Raw genomic sequence first — 18,978 nt, 5'->3', positions numbered from 1 at the left:
ACACACCCCCTCCACTATATATGTATAAGCAGTTTTAGTATTTTGTGTGTGTGTGTGTGTGTGTGTGAGTGTGAGTGTGTGTGCGTGTGTGAGTGTGTGTGAGAGTGTGAGTATATATGTATAAGCAGTTTTAGTATTTTGTGTGTGTGTGAGTGTGTGTGTGTGTGTGTGTGAGTGAGTGAGAGACAGAGATGGGAGATAAACAGAGAGTATTAAAAGTTTATAGTGTTAAATGCAGTTTAGTCAGCATGGTAATCTCCCTCAGAGTATTCTTCAAAAATGTTTGTGAATTTTCATGAGGAAAACCGAAAACAAAAATATCTGACGGAATACTATGTGTTAAACTTGAGTTTATCCCGTTGGGTCAAACATTCCCTGAGGCTTAGCACATAAAACCTGCTACATAATGAAATATTAGTGAAAGCAATAGGGACAATAAACCAGTATAGCAATCCACCAGAGCACCCATCTTGTCATATCAAGTTGAGCAGTGCTTCTAGTGTCCATGTGATAGAAAATGCACCTCGGTACTTCCTCCTACTCCTTAATGAACAGACAGTCTTTTGTTGGCAATTTATTTGCTTACTAAGGGACACACAGAGGTTATTTAATATCTTCTGGTTAAAATGGCAGTCGAGAACTTTAGGTAGCACCAACATGCAATATAACTCTGTTATATTGAGGTATGAAAAAACCAAATCACTAATTTCTGCTCAGGGCATCCTATCCAGGCATTCGCAAACAATATAAAAACAAACATTCAATGTATTGTTAAAAATACAAATAAATCAACAACTAGGGGCATGGGAACAAGGTAAACCACCTCTTCAATTCCCAGCAGCACTGCTCCAACAGTGTGTGGGACGTCAGCTCAGTGTCAGATACTGAGCTCACTGTCAGGTGAAAAAGAATAACTTGGCATCATGGGGTTGCATTTTCTTGTCTACACCCTCCAGCAATAAGGCCTGGAAGTGACTAAATTGAGAAAATGGGGAGGGGGGGGGGGGACATAAATATACACGACAAGAACCCACCAAAAAAGCTTACCGGTACTTGCTTTAAACGTCCATGAACATATCACATGCATAACCATTTACAGCTATTATTCCTTTGATATGAACAGCAAACTCCAATTCACAGATGCATACTTCATATACCTGATGTGCATGCAGATGACGTGTGCACAACAACTTGCAAACTTTCAATATTTTATATTGCTATATACAAATGTGTTAACTATATTTTACAAATACGTTAACATTTGTGAAATTGTGAATCAATTGTGAATTATTGGAACCCTACTTTGACTATGCTTGCACTTCTTGGTTCTCAAACATCCCTATGACACTAAAGACCAAGCTACAAACCTCCCAAAACAAACTAATTCGACTACTCCTCGGTCTGGGGCCCATGACCCATCTTTTTGCAACCCATTTTGATAGTCTAGGGTGGCTCCGGGTAGAAAACAGAGTTAAGCAATTGAAATTGGGACTGTAATTTAAAATTGTAAATGCAGCTTTGCACTCTATGCCCTCTGTACCCGCATACCTGACAAACTACCTAAAAAAAAGTGAGCGACTCCCACAGCCACAATACAAGAGGAAGCGAGAACGATCTGGTACAATTCTCCTTCTACAGCACTGCCACCCAAGTATGGAATGTCCTGACTCCGTCAAAAAATGCAAAATCCTGGCGTCCCTTATAACAGGCCTGAACATCCACCTTTCAGCATGCCAAAGGGAGAGGAAATAATCACCCCCCACACCCCTTAGTCTAGTGACTACCCCCACCTCCTTCTAACGCATTCTTTGTTCCCCAACCTGTACATATCTTTGGTATGATGATTTGATTTGTTATTTTTCATGTCATGATTATGAATTGAATACCCAGGACCTGAATGGAAATAAGATCACAAGGACTTTTTTCCGTGATCCCATTGGACGTGTGTTTGACTGTACCCTGTACTGATTACATTTCTGCCAATAAAGTGTTCAATCAATCAATCAACCATTTTTTGAGTGTCCTGCCACAGGATAATCTTGACAGTGTTGTTTTGTTTGTACCGTATTCTTCTTCTGGTTTGAGTAAGGACACGCGATTGGCCAGTGGACGTGTGCAAGGACGTGCTGTGATTGGCCAGTAGCCACTTTGAGTTGCAGTAGGGGAAACTGTGTCTATCGGGTCGCAACTCGAACAGGGCTGAGTCGGCTAAGCAAACTTCACAATGTTCGACGTGCGCTTTAGCCCGCTCTGTGGTGTCTCTCGTGGCTCACTTGAGACAGCAAACCTCCGTCACGGTCTGAAACTGTACTTTATCCCCTACTACTAGTAGGAGGCGGGCGGGACCATTACTCAAACCCAAAGAAGATTCCATGTAAGTGTCCCCATCTGGTCCGTTAACTGAAGTACTTCGTCCTGAAGGCTGCAGCCAGATCTCTGTAGGGTGTGGCAGAGTGGGTGGAGCCAGGAGTTTGTAGTTTTAAGAGTTTGTGGACACGAGGAGAGCGAAGGAGTAGGTTGTGGCTCAAACCTACAACACTAGAACTTAACCAATACAGAGACAGACACTGGAGAAGAGGAGGAGGGGAGGGAGGGGTGAGGAACAGACAGGAGGAGAGGAGATGAGAGGAGAGTTAAGTCAGAGAATACAAAGAGCTTAAAGAATTCAAAGTAAACATTCATTTGTTCCAAGTCAAATACAAAAGCCTGCCTGTCTGTCTGTCTGGTGGTGTGTGTGTGGGTGTGTGTGGGGGGGGGGGGTTAGAATCTCAAGAAGGGTGCCTGATTGCTCTATCCGTACTGTATATCAGTTCATCTGAGTTGGAAGTTCGGATAAATAAGAGCATGGAATAAGGGTAACCGTTATGGTTGGCACATTGTTGATGGGGCGAGACGCAGTGTGAAGCTGATAAACAGTATGTGTGTGTGTGTGTGTGTGTGTGTGTGTGTGTGTCAGTCCCACTGCGTAGCTAGCTTAACACACACATCCACTTACCGAGGGCACTGTGGATGCTATAGGGATCATGACGAGGGAAGCTCCTCTGAAGATGTTGGTGACAATCTTCTGAAACCTGGACATGTCCTTCCTCTGAAGAACAAATACCTAGAGGAGAGAGAATTACATTAATATACTGTAGCAATACCCCCCCCACACACACACGCACACACACACACACCCAGTTCACCTTTTTTTCTTCTTTTTTTTTGATATTTTTTTGCGGCTTACGCCTTTATTGATTTTTTAAGGGATAGAAAGTAGGCTGACAGGAAACGGGAGAGAGATGGGGGGATGACATGCGGTAAAGGCCGTGTCGGGTCCGTGAGTCGAACCCGCGGCACACCGCGACTGGATCACCAGTCCGGTGCCCAGACCGTTACGCTACGGCCTGGGCACCCAGTTCACCTTTATCACGATTCTTGGGCCATGATTCAATAAGATCACTATTCTTTGTCATGTTGCGATTTTATGATACAGTACATTGCTATTTTGATTACAGTGTGTTTCAAAAATCCCTAGCCATAATAAAAAAGAAAGAAAACAAGAAAAACATTTCCATGTTATAAACGTAAATCAATACAATATTTCACTTCAGGATGGAACCAATAGCTGCGGTCAGTGCTCTACTACAGTGCGAAAAAACCTCTCTTACCTCCACTATAAAAAGGTTGAAGAGACCCAGGCAGACAGGAAGTATCCAGGTGGGATCAGGAAGTGTCAGATTAGTCAACCACAGAAAGCCTCCTGTCGACAGCTCTGTATGTACACCTGCAAGCACACCAACAGAACAGATGCGTAACTACTCTCTCTGTTGTCATGGACATTCCACTGCACACAGTTAATAGTACCGGTGTTTTTTTATTATTCTTTTTGTATTCACCTCCCAAAGACCAGCAGTCCAGTTCAGTCTATAATAGAGTGCAGCCTCGGGGAAAGACAAGACTGGCCACAATAACAGTTCTAGAAAATATAAACACACTTGATGGTAACACAGCAGCTCTCCATCTCCACCATAAGCTAACACCAGGCATAAAAAGAACGTTTTTTGCTACTCACCAAAACAAAGGCGAGTTGTGTCATTAGAAAGCCTACTTTCCTTAGTGGACGCACTCTGAGCCCCCCACCACACGTATAAACTGTACTTTTTGGCCAAAAGGGGATTTTGTTTCCACCGGGAAAAAAATACTTTTAGTTACTCCGCTGCCCTCTACCGATATTGCCCAGAGAATTGCCTCATAGAGAATATTTTTCCTCTGGTGAAGAAAAATCCCTTTCTGGCGTCCACTACGGAAAGTAGGCTTTCTAATGACACAACTCGCCTTTGTTTTGGTGAGTAGCAAAAACGTTCTTTTTATTTACGCTAAAGAGGAGAGGCTGGTCTGCATTCATGCGAGCGGCGGAAGTTGAGAGTAACCATAGCTCTAAATGAAACACATTAGAGCTATGGACCAGAGCTACCTCCTCCTCTGCTTGGCACCTTCCCAATCAAAGGTACTGGAGAGGGGACCCACATCATAAAACCCTGAGTAGCACATTTTACAGTACATCCAATGACACAACTTGACCGACACTTCCAAACCGGCTGGATGGTGATGAATTGGAAGCAGCTGTGTAGTCAAGTGTGTGCAATGTCCCTAATATAATTGCCTATGTGTCTCGGGCTGCCCAGTGACAGGCTGAATGTATGCAAGGTTTGGAGATCGGAAGAGCGTCTCAGCAGACACGTACATTGGGAAGTTCAAGTTGTTTATAGAGAGGCTTCACATTTATTTTCTTCACAAACATCTGGTTTCACCAGCATAATATCGTAACACCACATATGGCTTATTACAAAAATGTAGCACATCTCAAATCTAAGGTCAAGGAGAACAAAATACTCAGATTTCACTTGGGCACAGATCCATCCCCAGAGCTCTGAAGAAGGCTCCATGGTGCCAAAGCATGCGTTTTTCTAGTGAAATGTGATCATTTTGTCCTCCTTGACCTGAGATGTCAGATGTGCTACCTCTTCCATATTTTTGAGTGGTGCAACCACTCCTATAGACAGCTGTGTGTGGCTGTGTCCCTGGCTGTGTCCGAGCACGGAAATAGCGCTTGTTCACCACCAAGTGTTACTGTTGCACAGCCTGAGAATCCCATTGTTGAAGCGCAACATCCTTCTCCAACCATATAAGGCATATTCTTAATCGTAACCATGGCTGCAGAGCCACAATGGAACGGAATGGAATGCTGTGGCCACTACGTGCACACAGGATAAGAAAGAACAAACTCAATAAAGGCTTCCGTCTGCATAAGCAAATTGAACACAGCAAAAGATGACCATAATAGAACTTTTACATCACACTATCTCTCTCAATCCAGGCGTCCATCTACTTCTGCATAACTGTTGTCTCTATTCTGGCACTGTTGTGATCTTGCATCGGTAATACTAAGAGTGCTGTGAGTGTGTATTTACCAGTATTTAGACTGAGGTTCCGTAGAGCCAGAGAGACACTGATCCAGAGAGGAACTTGAACCCAGATTAACATGGATGCTTTAAACGGGTGACAGTTGTCTCTGACGTACAGTTCTGATATGATACGACGTAGATTCTTCTTAAATTGATACCTGTTGATGATAATAGTACTCATATGAAGTAGCAGCTATGACCCCCCCCCCACCAAATCACACACACATACTGTATTAAGAATCTATGTAATTTAGTTTATTTACCTGCAGTTTGCATCTGTCCAGTTTCTCTCTCTGGCTCGCATTGACACCTCGAACCGTAGCCTTTTCGCTAGCTCAGCTATCTCCGTCTGTAGCCTCTCCACCTGAATGTCATTAGTTATTGAGAGAGCAGAGATTGTTTTGATTTCCTCTGCAAGATTTTCTGAGACATGTGCAGTACTACTATCACTATTCACTACTGGATGAGAGGAGTTGATTTCACCAAATGATTCTCCTAGTCATTGTTGAAAGACGAGCAAAGAGAAGAAAAATCCATGGCACTTTGTTGTTTGTTGTTGTGAGTCCAGTCAAAATGCACAGGTGTCAACCATAAATCCATGATAATTTAAAAGGCATTTTAAACTTTTATTACAGCAGAACTATTGAGGCCCCATTTAGACTGCAGTCAAATCCAGCCAAATCTGACTTATTTCTCAAATCTGATCTTTTGGCCTGTCACACAGCATTTGCAAGTGACCAGATCGGATCTGTCACAGATCTGTGTGTTCAGACTGATTTCACACTGGCAGCCAAATCCAGCCTGATCTGTGCCACATTGGAATCAGTATAAATAAGTCTAATCAAGTCACATGGAATCTGAATAATATAACACAAACTGTAGTTAACCTATACAGTATATATGGTAGTTGTATTAGTAATGATGCAACTATTGAATAATATATTTGAATTATTATTATTCGTGCCATTTTGTGTTGGTGGTTAAAGATGCCCGATATACATCACTGTGTTAAGGCTAGACTCACAACGATGCAACAATCAGTACCGCACTAAACAGTACGTTCTGAGTAGAGTTTAAAACAATGCATGTCATTTTGTCTTAAACAAAAATAATATGTATTCAGGTTTCTGAAGCACAACATTTCCCTCTTGTGATCAAAACTGGTATGACAGTTTCATTCTGCTGGGTCAGATCTAAAGTATTTTGTGTATACATTTGCATGGTGTGTCCAGTATCTACACTATAGTGATTCACAATGTTCAGGTTGTTTACCTAAGCGTCTAAGCCTTAATTATTTCACTGCACTTGGAAATAATATGACTGTAATATTGTATATTATGCCTCAGTAAACTGCTGCAAGAGTAATACAAGTTCTCACACACATGAATACCTGTATATTTAATGAACATCTATGAACATTTTTTAATTGACATTCTGAGAATGCCATTTTCATTTCTCATTTCTCATTGTAAAATACAATATCACCCCTCTGACCGACTGTTTCGCCTTTATCTTGTTATTCACAAGTCTGATTTCAGCAAGCAACGTCAAATTAAATACTGCCTTAAATTACAATAGTTGCTCGACTGAGGACGTTTAGAGGAAAATGCGACAATATTGAAATAATTAGTGCTGCACAATTAATCGAAAAAGATTGAGATCTAGATTCAGACACCTATGCGCAAGAATAGTGCAGCACTAGTTGCTGTACAATTCATTTGAGTTACTCTTTTTTGCTACAAGAGACTTTAAGGCTCCAGGTGCAGTGCAACATTTTGAATGTAGTAATGTTCACTCAGCAACTACAGACTAAAGACAATACATATTTTCATGGAAAACATGAGAATCGTGATCTCAATTCTTGTGGAGGAAAATCAAAATTCATATTTGAGCAAGAATCGTGCAGCACTACAAAATGTATTTTTTGGAGCACACACACCTTGGCGATGATGATCATTTGGTAAGCTGCTAGCGGCAGGGTGATAGTGCTACGGAGAGCCATGGTGGAGCAGACAATGCTGAGCCACCAGGGCAGACCGCTGGCCTGCTGAACACCAACCAACAACTCCTCCGTCAGCTGGACAGGAGTGGAGGCTGCTAAACTCTCGTACCAGCCTCCGGCTCCCACACCTCCGCCTCCACCTCCGCCTCCATCTACACTGCTGCTGGAGAAGCCCCTGGACAGACGGAATCTCTGTTTGTCTGCGTGACGTAAACTGGAGAAGATCTTCCCTGCGCTGACGCAGCATCCAGCTGTGATGCCGACAGGTTCGCAGCCCAGGGGTTTCGGTTGGAGGGGTTGTAGTAGTGTCAGCGGGTTGGAGGTGAGAGCAGCAGCAGAGCCGAAACTTCTTCTGAGAGTCAACCTGACTACTATAGATCCCCTATGACACAGCATCCTCGCCTGTTAATAACAACACACACAGAACAAGTTACTGTCAAAACTGTGATTATTACAGTAGTTGTTTTGGTTCGCCTGCTTTTCTAGTGGATTGATTCTCAAAGTGGGGTCCAGGGACCCCTAGGGGTCCTAGAGAGTTCCAGGGGGTCCCCAGATACCTGATAGATTGTAAGGAACCAAATGAGAACTTCCATGAAATTAAAATGGCTGAGAATCACTGCTAGAGCCGTAAACATCTTCTCTTATGGGTGTCCCTGGTCAAATATCCTGTCTCGTACGAGAGGCAATGGAGTCTCTCGCGAGGAGCGTAGCAAATGCTGCCAGCCCCTAAACCTCTTTGGATTCTTCTTATACAGTATATGGTTCACTAGATGCCTGTCATGATGACAATGCCAGCCAACTGAGTACATATATATCACCATGATGCCAGGCGTGCATATCCATATATGAGGTTTCTACTACTGTATAGGTTGTCTCCATATAATGGAGCTCTAGGTGAACGTGAAAGCCTTCATAACAGCGAGCCTTTTACTGACTTCAGCCATTAGCATGTGCACAGTATTTATCCATTTGTAACAAATACAAATGTAACCTTACCAAATATATGCTTACATATGTAAGCATATTATGTAATGCTTACATATGTCTCACAAGAGTTCACAATTCATTAATGGATTGGATTCTATAAAGATCAAGTCCATCAATGACAGAGACTGAACAACAAAAGATTCCCCTCCACATTACAAAAATGTAATTACATTAGAAGCTTTGGTAAGTAAAAAAAGAATAACAAAATTGTGACAAATTAACTGCATTTCATTCAGTGTACTGTACCACCTCCAGCTAATCCCACTTTAGAAACACATGTATACAGGTTTTAAATTACTGTTATGGACGGATTCATTTTATATTTTTATTCGTGTTTCAACTGAGAGGGACGTTTATGTCAGTTGCTAAAATGACTACTGAGATATCAAGCAGTGCTATTTGAGCAGGAACTACTGGTAAATACAAATAAAAATTAAATAAATGCATGCATGCTATATAGTATATACTACCCTGCAAGGCAACATATGCAATCAAGTCATTCATTGAATGACAGTTAGCTTAGCAACGCCATAGCAGTCAGACCGATTAAATGATACTCACTCAGTCACGGTGATAATAAAATACGAATAAATAAGCCCTTTAGTGTATTTAGTTTAGCTATAACGATATATTGGACTCGGAAATATAATGAATCTGTAATTGTAATGAAAACATAAAAAATTGTTTTGGGCTGTAGAGAGGCTCCTTCACCTCCGTCCGTCGCGTAAACATGACGTCACGACGGCGACACGGCGTGCATCCATAAGACATATTTATATACATATAACTCAGTCTACAATGCTATGCTAAAAGTGTGTATTTAAGTAATTATGTCAAAAAATAATGTATTCTATTTATATATTTAAAAAAAGAGCAAGTGACCTTATTCGCGTCATCGAATTCCCTACATTCTGGCCGCTAGATAGCGCCATCGTCATTGTAAAACATTATTAAATGAACACGAATTAACCAGTATGAATCCGGAAATTAAGCAATTTTAGCTTCAGAATTAGTGCTAGTGGCAGTGCCATAGTTGAATTGATTAATTTGTTGTTTATTGAAAATCAACTGATAATTTAAAATTTCTCATGTTTCATTCACATATTGGCAATTCTCAAACCTAATTTGGAATCTATCCTCAAGCTGTCAACGCTGTCATGTTGCTCTAGGCCGGGCTAGGGTCATAGGGTCAACCACAGTATACAGTTCTCTCAAACAGAGAAAGATGCTCTTTTACCTGGCCAACAACACAATTGATTCTGAAAGCAATGATGAATGACGCATCTCACCCATTGTCCAATGACAGTCCAACAGCATTGTTACTAAATCAAGATCTTTGATGGTCCTGCAGTCCTCTCTCGTATAGGCCTTTAATGGGAAACTGCATTTTATGTGTGACCCCGCCCTATGATGCATGGAGCATGATGGTTGTTAGTTGCTCCACACTTTATTTACAGCATCAATATTATTATAGCAAAATGAGGGAGACCTGTACTGTAACGGGTCAGTTCAGAATAATAAATTGAGCATATGCAAATAACTTGAGGTGAATTTAATATGCAAAAAATATATAATTTAAAAAATATATCTTCTTGCCTCTTGCCGAGCAATCTTCGTTCCTACTCTCACCTATGGTCATGAAGTGTGGGTCATGACCGAAAGAATAAGGTCGCGAATACAAGCATCCGAAATGCTTCAACTGATAAAAAAAGATCAACTGATAATAAACACCAGCCATAATATGAACATAAAATAACAAAAATGTCTTATAGAACATAAATTAGTACAATAATAGAACATGTATTTCGTTTATATTAATAATTATATTTCTATTTGTTTCTGTATTCTGTATTGGTTTTTTTTATCATCGTTTTGACCTAAATTTAACACAATTAATGTCCAATGAAGGGCTCCAGGAGCCCCTGTCAGAGCCCCTGTCAATTAAAGGGATTGTGACATAAAAAAAAAAGTTTTGGAATTGTTCTTATTTTTTGTAGGTTTTCTAAGCTCAATTGCACCCAAAAAACATGAACTTTTAACATTCAGTAGATTTTCTGTGATCTGGGGTTTTCTGGCTCAAACAGGTGCTCTGATTTTCCTGCTGTTTGTGATGTAAGATCCTGCAAATCCCATATATGTCAATGGGATTTGCCAGCAGATGTCACTGTTTTCACTGTGTTGCCTGTTTTCATTGTAGCTCAAAAGGCTTCCAAACCCCAAAGAAAACTTCAGACCACAGAAAATCCACTGAATGTTCAAAGTTCAGGTTTTTTGGGTGTAATTGAGGTCATAAAACCTAAAAGAAAAAAGGAAAAAGAAAAATAAATGAAAATGAATGTCATAAAACCTTTAAACAATCCTCAAATCTGTTTAAATGCCATTTAACTCAACAATGTTTGATGTATTGAAAATGGAGGACCGATGTAAACAAGTTTCAGTGCCTTTTCTGGTTTTATCCTCAGTTTTTGTATTGACGACCTGTACTGTACCTTCCTTGAACTGTACTGTACCAATCAATGCAGCAGTAGGCCTATGGATTTTATTTTGAAGTGTTTGACAGGACGTCCTCCTGCATGCAAGCATGGGCTCCGTCTTTTGAGCTAATTTAGAACTTCCTGTCTGAGAGCTAGCTAATTTAAGACATCCGGTTGCCTTCAGAATAAAATAAGGTTATTTAATTAATAATTATTACATTACATTATTAGTATTATTATTACATTACAGTTATTGTAAAGACACACATTATGTTTCTGTGTAAAAATAAGTAGGCTAATTAAATAACATCAAAAAGTTATCTAAATGGATAAATGCTATTCACTGGAGTGAATATTATATTATATTCTAAAAACGACTTATAAATCCTAAAGCCTTGTTTATACTTCACTGTGCAACGGTCCTATGCTGGACAATAGCAGATATGCAAACTCACAGCACATCTCATTCAAGACACTGAACTTGCAGATCTGCCATTTTTGAACACACTATAAAGTTAACCATTTATCATGCTGCTCTACGTGGCACTGCATTCTGTGACATTAAGGGCGCGTTCGGAAATGCGCCCTGAACGCACTGGTGTGCTCTCTTGTCGTTCGTTTATTCAGTGCACTCAGTGCGTTGTCGTTCGAAAATCCAGTGCGCTGCGCACCGGGTGTGCCGAGTGCACGCACTGAGCAACCCTACCCTGAGGGTAGGGTTGCTCAGTGTGAATGGTGTGTTGTAACTGGTCGTTCGTAAATAAGGCACACTGAACGCACTCTGTGACGTCACCGCCCACCACACTCAACAAACTGACCACATTCCCGGTGCGCATAGCCGAACGCGCCCTAAACCAAATGGCATTTTCCACTCTATGACACTACTGTTCTACATTTTTGTCTAATAAAATAGGCTATTAATTTAATCAATCAAACTGCATTAACTAACAGAGATACTACTAACCAAGCTATCCATGTCAACATGCTCTATAGGAGTCTCAATAACAGGTATAAGTAACGTTTAATGTTTAGTAATGTTTAATGTAGCAGAAGAGGCCATTCATTGAACAGAGTTTTGCACAATTTTAACATCCCAGATCGATTGAAATATGAATCTACTGTGCTGTGCTACACCATGATATATTAAGAGTACAATAACATTCCATTGTGAATAAAAACGTATTAACCACAGTGTAATGCTAAAGGTTTCATCACAGGGCTGTCTGCTTCATGTAATATCATTAAAAGTGTTGTTGGTGACAGTTATATGAGTTGGAAGCATTAAGACCCATTTTAACCCTCAATGGCTTCCTTTCTGACAAATAACGTTATTGTAAAAATAAATAAAAAAGATTCACGCGTTCATATGCAGCTATTTTGCTATTTTGCATTAGAAGCGGATGGGACCAAGGGACCCGGATGTAACGTAGGACTACAATAATTGTAGTCCTAATGACTACAATAGATTCGCGGTTAAATCTCGCGGGCGTGGCCTCACACCGGAAGGAAGTGCCGCCGCCCTCAAATACGGAAGAGACGCGTGGAGGTAGGTTTGGTCAGTGTTTGTTTGGAACGTGCCACGTCACCATCGCGGGTCCGTCTTCGGAGCAAGTAAGTGATAAATGTTATTTAATACTTAACGCTGTTGTTGTTTGTGTGTTCAAACGTCTATCACTTGAAGTTACTTGTTATGATGTTTAGATATGATGTTTGTACGAAACTGTAAAACAGTGTTTCAGTAGCCGAATGGTTAGTGTCGAAGGTTTATAAACAACTATGCCCGGCCTCAATGTTTACTAACCGTCGACAGTACCCACTCGACTACCGAAACACGGCTTTAAAGAGTAGTATTTACATATCTAAACACAAGTAACTTCAAAAGTGATAACATGTTTGAGCCACGGACCACCATTTCACATTAATAGACTCTCACAATGGTGGTCAGTGGCTCAAATGGGTCTGAGAGACTAGATGGCCTCAAATGGTGGTCCGTGGCTCAAACGCTGAATAAATAATCGACTAGAGGTGAGAAGAGTATTTGTTTGGTAGGTAAAAGGACAGACATTCTGTGAAAATTGGCGCGAAGCAACAAACATTCTTTGAATTTGGTGGGAAACGATCCCGGGCACTCATGTTAACAAAGCTCAGTCACTAACCACTATGCTACAATCAGCATTATATAATCAAAGGATCAAAAGTAGCAATCTTCTACATTCTCTAAATGTGTAGTTTTTTTGGAAATTAAGCAGATGCTTAACAACAATTGAACTATTGAGAGTGTAAAGATCTACTATTGGGGTCAATTTGGTTACCTAAATTAAATTGCTCTGTATTGTGACAGTAATCATTGCTATAGTGTGTGTTCAGTAACAGTGTTAAATAGCTCTATAGTGTGACAGTAATCATTGCTATAGTGTGTGTTCAGTAACTTGCAACACAGCAGCCAAGTATATGCAGAACACATATACACGCATTTGACATAACACAAACAACAAGACAATTTACATACATAAAGACATGAAGAAAAGAGCAATATCCACCGCTTAGATTATCCTGTGGCTACTACAACTCCTGATTAAACCCTTTTCTATTTATTAAAGAGCTGGAGAGACAGGAATATTCCTGTTACTGAACACACACTATAGCAATTATTACTGTCACAATAAGTTTGTACTTTTGCTACTGATGTTTGTGTGCAACATTTGAGCTGGTGTCAAGTCACCTTAATTCAAGTGATAGATTATATACAGGGGCATGCCATGTGGTCTACCTGCACAGCCTTTGGGATCTACTGGTAGATCACGATGTACCTTTTGGGCACCCCTGCAATACAGGATTCCTGTCCAGAATTGTTTTTTATTAAATATAGAGGGTTTAAGTGTAGGGTTTGTCATGTTGGTGTTCTCTATAACTTTTCGTCCTGGGCATGACGTTAAACTGTCCAGTGTAACTCCAAGTTACATGGGGTGGGTATGGTTTGAGAGTTTGTGATGCTCAGTTCTTTTTTTGCGTCTCGGTTCCTCAGGTGGAAGCTGCATAGTTGGGTTTTTGATGGGTTGGGTTTCAAGTGGCTGGTCGTTTGTTTAGATATTGAAAAGGAGGGGGGCGAGCGCGCTACCTTGTGGGAGGCCGTTCTTTTCGGCTTTCCATTTACTCCTCTGGTCATTTAACTGAACATAGAAGCGCCTGTTGTTGAGGAGGCTTTTCCTGACCATTGTGCGGTGTTGGACAGTGTCGTAGGCAGCAGAGAGATCTCTGAATGCTGCTCCAGTTATTTGTTTCCCCTCAAACCCATCCTCAATGTGTTGGGTGAGGTTGAGCTCTGTCCAGCACAGGAGCGGCTGGGACGGAAACCAGCTTGGTCTTTAGTCAGCTTGGTATCTATGAGTGGCAACAAGGCGTTGGAGTAGCAGCTTCTCATATAGCCTTGTAGGTGATGCAGAGGGAAATGGGTCGGTAGCTCTTTGTGGATAATGGGTCTATGCCAGGTTTAGGGATTGCAACCACGTTGGCCTTTTCCCAGACAGAAGGGATGGTTTTCTGTGCTATGCATGTGTTCAGCATCCCCACAAGCCAGGTCTTTGCGTTGGGTCCCAGGTGCTGTAACATTTCTGCCAGTAGGTCATCAATCCCTGCTGCTTTTCCGGGTTTCAACTTTCCCATTGCAGTTTCAAGTTCTTCTAGGTCGAAGGGTTTGGTTTGAGGGCTGGCTGATTGTGGTTGGTCTGATACCACTGTGCGATGGTATTCTCCTGTGGGTCGGTGGCGGTCTTGGTCACAACTGGTGGCCAACAGTTGTAACCAACACCGCCACCGACCCACATAGAATACCATCGCACAGTGGTATCAGACCAACCACAATCAGCCAGCCCTCAAACCAAACCCTTCGACTTAGAAGAACGTGAAACTGCAATGGGAAAGTTGAAACCCGGAAAAGCAGCAGGGATTGATGGCATACTGGCAGAAATGATACAGCACCTGGGACCTATCGCAAGGACCTGGCTTGTGGGGATGCTGAACACATGCATAGCACAGAAAACCATCCCTTCTGTTTGGAAAAAGGCTGGAGTAGTTGCAATCCCTAAACCTGGCAAAGACCCATTATCCCCGAAGAGCTACCGACCCATTTCCCTCCTCTGCATCACCTACAAGCTCTATGAGAGGCACTACAATTTCTGAACAGACTATATTTACATCAATATGTCTGGGTCCCCACCTACTCACTCAGGGTTGACGTGTCACACCTGCAGTGATGGGAGGGGCACCAAAATGTGGTATTTTGATTGTTTAATGGGGGCACTCCCTTAGTATAAAAGTGTATGTTTTGTGTACACATGACCTGATGAAGATCAAATGGATCGAAACGCTGTCAGTATTTCAACAAAGAACGTCTTTCTTATACCTGTGGTGTGCGGGCTCCATCCAATACCTACACCAGTTGTGATGCAACAGAGTTTGCTGTGACCGTTGTGAATTATGGGTGGTGTGGTTTTTGCCAAGACAGTGGATTGTGGCCCATGCCTTCCTGCTGTTATTTGACATGTTGGTGTTCTCTATATCTTTTCGTCCTGGGCATGACGTTAAACTGTTCCGTTCGAGAGGACCAGCGACCCTCGAATGTAAACGGCCACGAAAGGAAATTATGTGTGTGTGAGGTGTTCTCTATAGGTTGGGTTTCAGGTGGTTGTATTGTAGTAGCTTGACATTTCTTGGAGGGCACTTTCAAGGACAGACTCAATCTTCTGGAAGTCTGCTTGTTGGGTCGTAATGCAGAGGTTGTCGGCGTAGATGAAACGCTGGCATTAGGCATTGGGTAGTGGCTGGTCGTTTGTGTAGATATTGAAAAGGAGGGGGGCGAGCACGCTACCTTGTTGGAGGCCGTTCTTTTGGGCTTTCCATTTACTCCTCTGGTCATTTAACTGGACATAGAAGCGCCTGTTGTTGAGGAGGCTTTTCCTGACCATTGTGCGGTGTTGGACAGTGTCGTAGGCAGCAGAGAGATCTCTGAATGCTGCTCCAGTTATTTGTTTCCCCTCAAACCCATCCTCAATGTGTTGGGTGAGGTTGAGCTCTGTCCAGCACAGGAGCGGCTGGGACGGAAACCAGCTTGGTCTTTAGTCAGCTTGGTATCTATGAGTGGCAACAAGGCGTTGGAGTAGCAGCTTCTCATATAGCCTTGTAGGTGATGCAGAGGGAAATGGGTCGGTAGCTCTTTGTGGATAATGGGTCTTTGCCAGGTTTAGGGATTGCAACCACTTTGGCCTTTTCCCAGACAGAAGGGATGGTTTTCTGTGCTATGCATGTGTTCAGCATCCCCACAAGCCAGGTCTTTGCGTTGGGTCCCAGGTGCTGTAACATTTCTGCCAGTAGGTCATCAATCCCTGCTGCTTTTCCGGGTTTCAACTTTCCCATTGCAGTTTCAAGTTCTTCTAGGTCGAAGGGTTTGGTTTGAGGGCTGGCTGATTGTGGTTGGTCTGATACCACTGTGCGATGGTATTCTCCTGTGGGTCGGTGGCGGTCTTGGTCACAACTGGTGGCCAACAGTTGTAACCAACACCGCCACCGACCCACATAGAATACCATCGCACAGTGGTATCAGACCAACCACAATCAGCCAGCCCTCAAACCAAACCCTTCGACTTAGAAGAACGTGAAACTGCAATGGGAAAGTTGAAACCCGGAAAAGCAGCAGGGATTGATGGCATACTGGCAGAAATGATACAGCACCTGGGACCTATCGCAAGGACCTGGCTTGTGGGGATGCTGAACACATGCATAGCACAGAAAACCATCCCTTCTGTTTGGAAAAAGGCTGGAGTAGTTGCAATCCCTAAACCTGGCAAAGACCCATTATCCCCGAAGAGCTACCGACCCATTTCCCTCCTCTGCATCACCTACAAGCTCTATGAGAGGCACTACAATTTCTGAACAGACTATATTTACATCAATATGTCTGGGTCCCCACCTACTCACTCAGGGTTGACGTGTCACACCTGCAGTGATGGGAGGGGCACCAAAATGTGGTATTTTGATTGTTTAATGGGGGCACTCCCTTAGTATAAAAGTGTATGTTTTGTGTACACATGACCTGATGAAGATCAAATGGATCGAAACGCTGTCAGTATTTCAACAAAGAACGTCTTTCTTATACCTGTGGTGTGCGGGCTCCATCCAATACCTACACCAGTTGTGATGCAACAGAGTTTGCTGTGACCGTTGTGAATTATGGGTGGTGTGGTTTTTGCCAAGACGGTGGATTGTGGCCCATGCCTTCCTGCTGTTATTTGACATGTTGGTGTTCTCTATATCTTTTCGTCCTGGGCATGACGTTAAACTGTTCCGTTCGAGAGGACCAGCGACCCTCGAATGTAAACGGCCACGAAAGGAAATTATGTGTGTGTGAGGTGTTCTCTATAGGTTGGGTTTCAGGTGGTTGTATTGTAGTAGCTTGACATTTCTTGGAGGGCACTTTCAAGGACAGACTCAATCTTCTGGAAGTCTGCTTGTTGGGTCGTAATGCAGAGGTTGTCGGCATAGATGAAACGCTGGCATTAGGCATTGGGTAGTGGCTGGTCGTTTGTGTAGATATTGAAAAGGAGGGGGGCGAGCACGCTACCTTGTTGGAGGCCGTTCTTTTGGGCTTTCCATTTACTCCTCTGGTCATTTAACTGGACATAGAAGCGCCTGTTGTTGAGGAGGCTTTTCCTGACCATTGTGCGGTGTTGGACAGTGTCGTAGGCAGCAGAGAGATCTCTGAATGCTGCTCCAGTTATTTGTTTCCCCTCAAACCCATCCTCAATGTGTTGGGTGAGGTTGAGCTCTGTCCAGCACAGGAGCGGCTGGGACGGAAACCAGCTTGGTCTTTAGTCAGCTTGGTATCTATGAGTGGCAACAAGGCGTTGGAGTAGCAGCTTCTCATATAGCCTTGTAGGTGATGCAGAGGGAAATGGGTCGGTAGCTCTTTGTGGATAATGGGTCTTTGCCAGGTTTAGGGATTGCAACCACTTTGGCCTTTTCCCAGACAGAAGGGATGGTTTTCTGTGCTATGCATGTGTTCAGCATCCCCACAAGCCAGGTCTTTGCGTTGGGTCCCAGGTGCTGTAACATTTCTGCCAGTAGGTCATCAATCCCTGCTGCTTTTCCGGGTTTCAACTTTCCCATTGCAGTTTCAAGTTCTTCTAGGTCGAAGGGTTTGGTTTGAGGTGTTCTCTATCATTTCATTCCAGACTTCACTGTCTATCTCCTGTGTTTTCCATTCATCTTGAGCGTTACACAGTCGTCTGATGTGCGGGGGGAGGTGCCGGCTAAAAAAAAAAAAAAAAATTGTGCATTTATATAGCGCCTTTATCCAAGGCGCTTTACAGAGATTGTGCATTACATTCACCCATTCATACACCGATGGCAGCGGAAACCATGCAAGGCACCAACTTGCACATCGGGAGCAATTAGGGGTTCAGTGTCTTGCTCAAGGACACTTCGACAGTAACTCTGGGGGAGCCCGGGTTCGAACTGGCAACCTTACGGTTACCATCCAGGCACTCTACCCCTGAGCCACCGCCGCCCCGGCTAGCGCATAAAGGCATGGACGGGACAGGTGTTGTCTTGACCCATCCCGTGATGATGCGACAGGTGTCATTTAGGGCTGTGTCGACCAATTTGGTGTGACGTGATCGGCTCCAGCTTGAGCAGGCATACTCTGCTGTAGAGAAAGACAGGGCCATGGCAGTTGCACAGATTGTTTGTGGGTCTGCGCCCCACTTGGGAGTTCACTAGTTTTCACAGGATGTTATTGTGGGTGTTGACCGTGGCTTTTGTGTTCTCCAGGTGTTTTTTTGAAGAAGAGTGTCCTGTCCAGTGTAACTCCAAGATACATGGGGTGGGTATGGTTGGAGAGTTTGTGACCATCCCAAGTGACGCTCAGTTCTTTTCTCGCGTCTCGGTTCCTCAGGTGGAAGCTGCATAGTTGGGTTTGTGTGTCTTTCTTTTTCTGTCTTTCTTTCTTAGGACGGAGATCAAGGTAGACGCCATAGGAAGGCTCAACACTAGCCGATGCCCCTAGAGATCCATC

The 18,978-nt window shown here is 42.9% G+C and overlaps 1 protein-coding gene across 2 annotated transcripts; it reads right to left on the bottom strand.

Annotated features, from left to right (window-relative positions):
* Window positions 1–1,806: 1,806 nt before the first annotated feature.
* cox18 (cytochrome c oxidase assembly factor COX18) lies at window positions 1,807–9,129 on the bottom strand. Of its 2 annotated transcripts, none has more exons than XM_083785498.1 (7): window positions 8,994–9,129; window positions 7,387–7,851; window positions 5,711–5,811; window positions 5,454–5,605; window positions 3,651–3,766; window positions 2,996–3,103; window positions 1,807–2,567 (listed from the first exon to the last, which is right to left on the bottom strand). In XM_083785498.1, the coding sequence occupies exons 2-7, from the start codon at window positions 7,843–7,845 to the stop codon at window positions 2,397–2,399; spliced, it is 1,107 nt and encodes a 368-aa protein (XP_083641624.1). In that variant the 5' UTR covers window positions 7,846–7,851; window positions 8,994–9,129; the 3' UTR covers window positions 1,807–2,396. The 2 variants fall into 2 exon arrangements, with proteins under 2 accessions (XP_083641624.1, XP_083641623.1); XM_083785497.1 differs by having other exon boundaries at window positions 8,998–9,129.
* Between the last annotated feature and the right edge of the window lie 9,849 nt (window positions 9,130–18,978).

The sequence above is a fragment of the Protomyctophum parallelum genome (assembly GCF_964188405.1).
Source record: "Protomyctophum parallelum genome assembly, chromosome: 16".
In the NCBI taxonomy this organism is placed as follows: Eukaryota; Metazoa; Chordata; class Actinopteri; order Myctophiformes; family Myctophidae; genus Protomyctophum; species Protomyctophum parallelum.
Note: the sequence above shows the minus strand (reverse complement) of the source record. Positions and strands in the feature narration are given on the sequence as shown.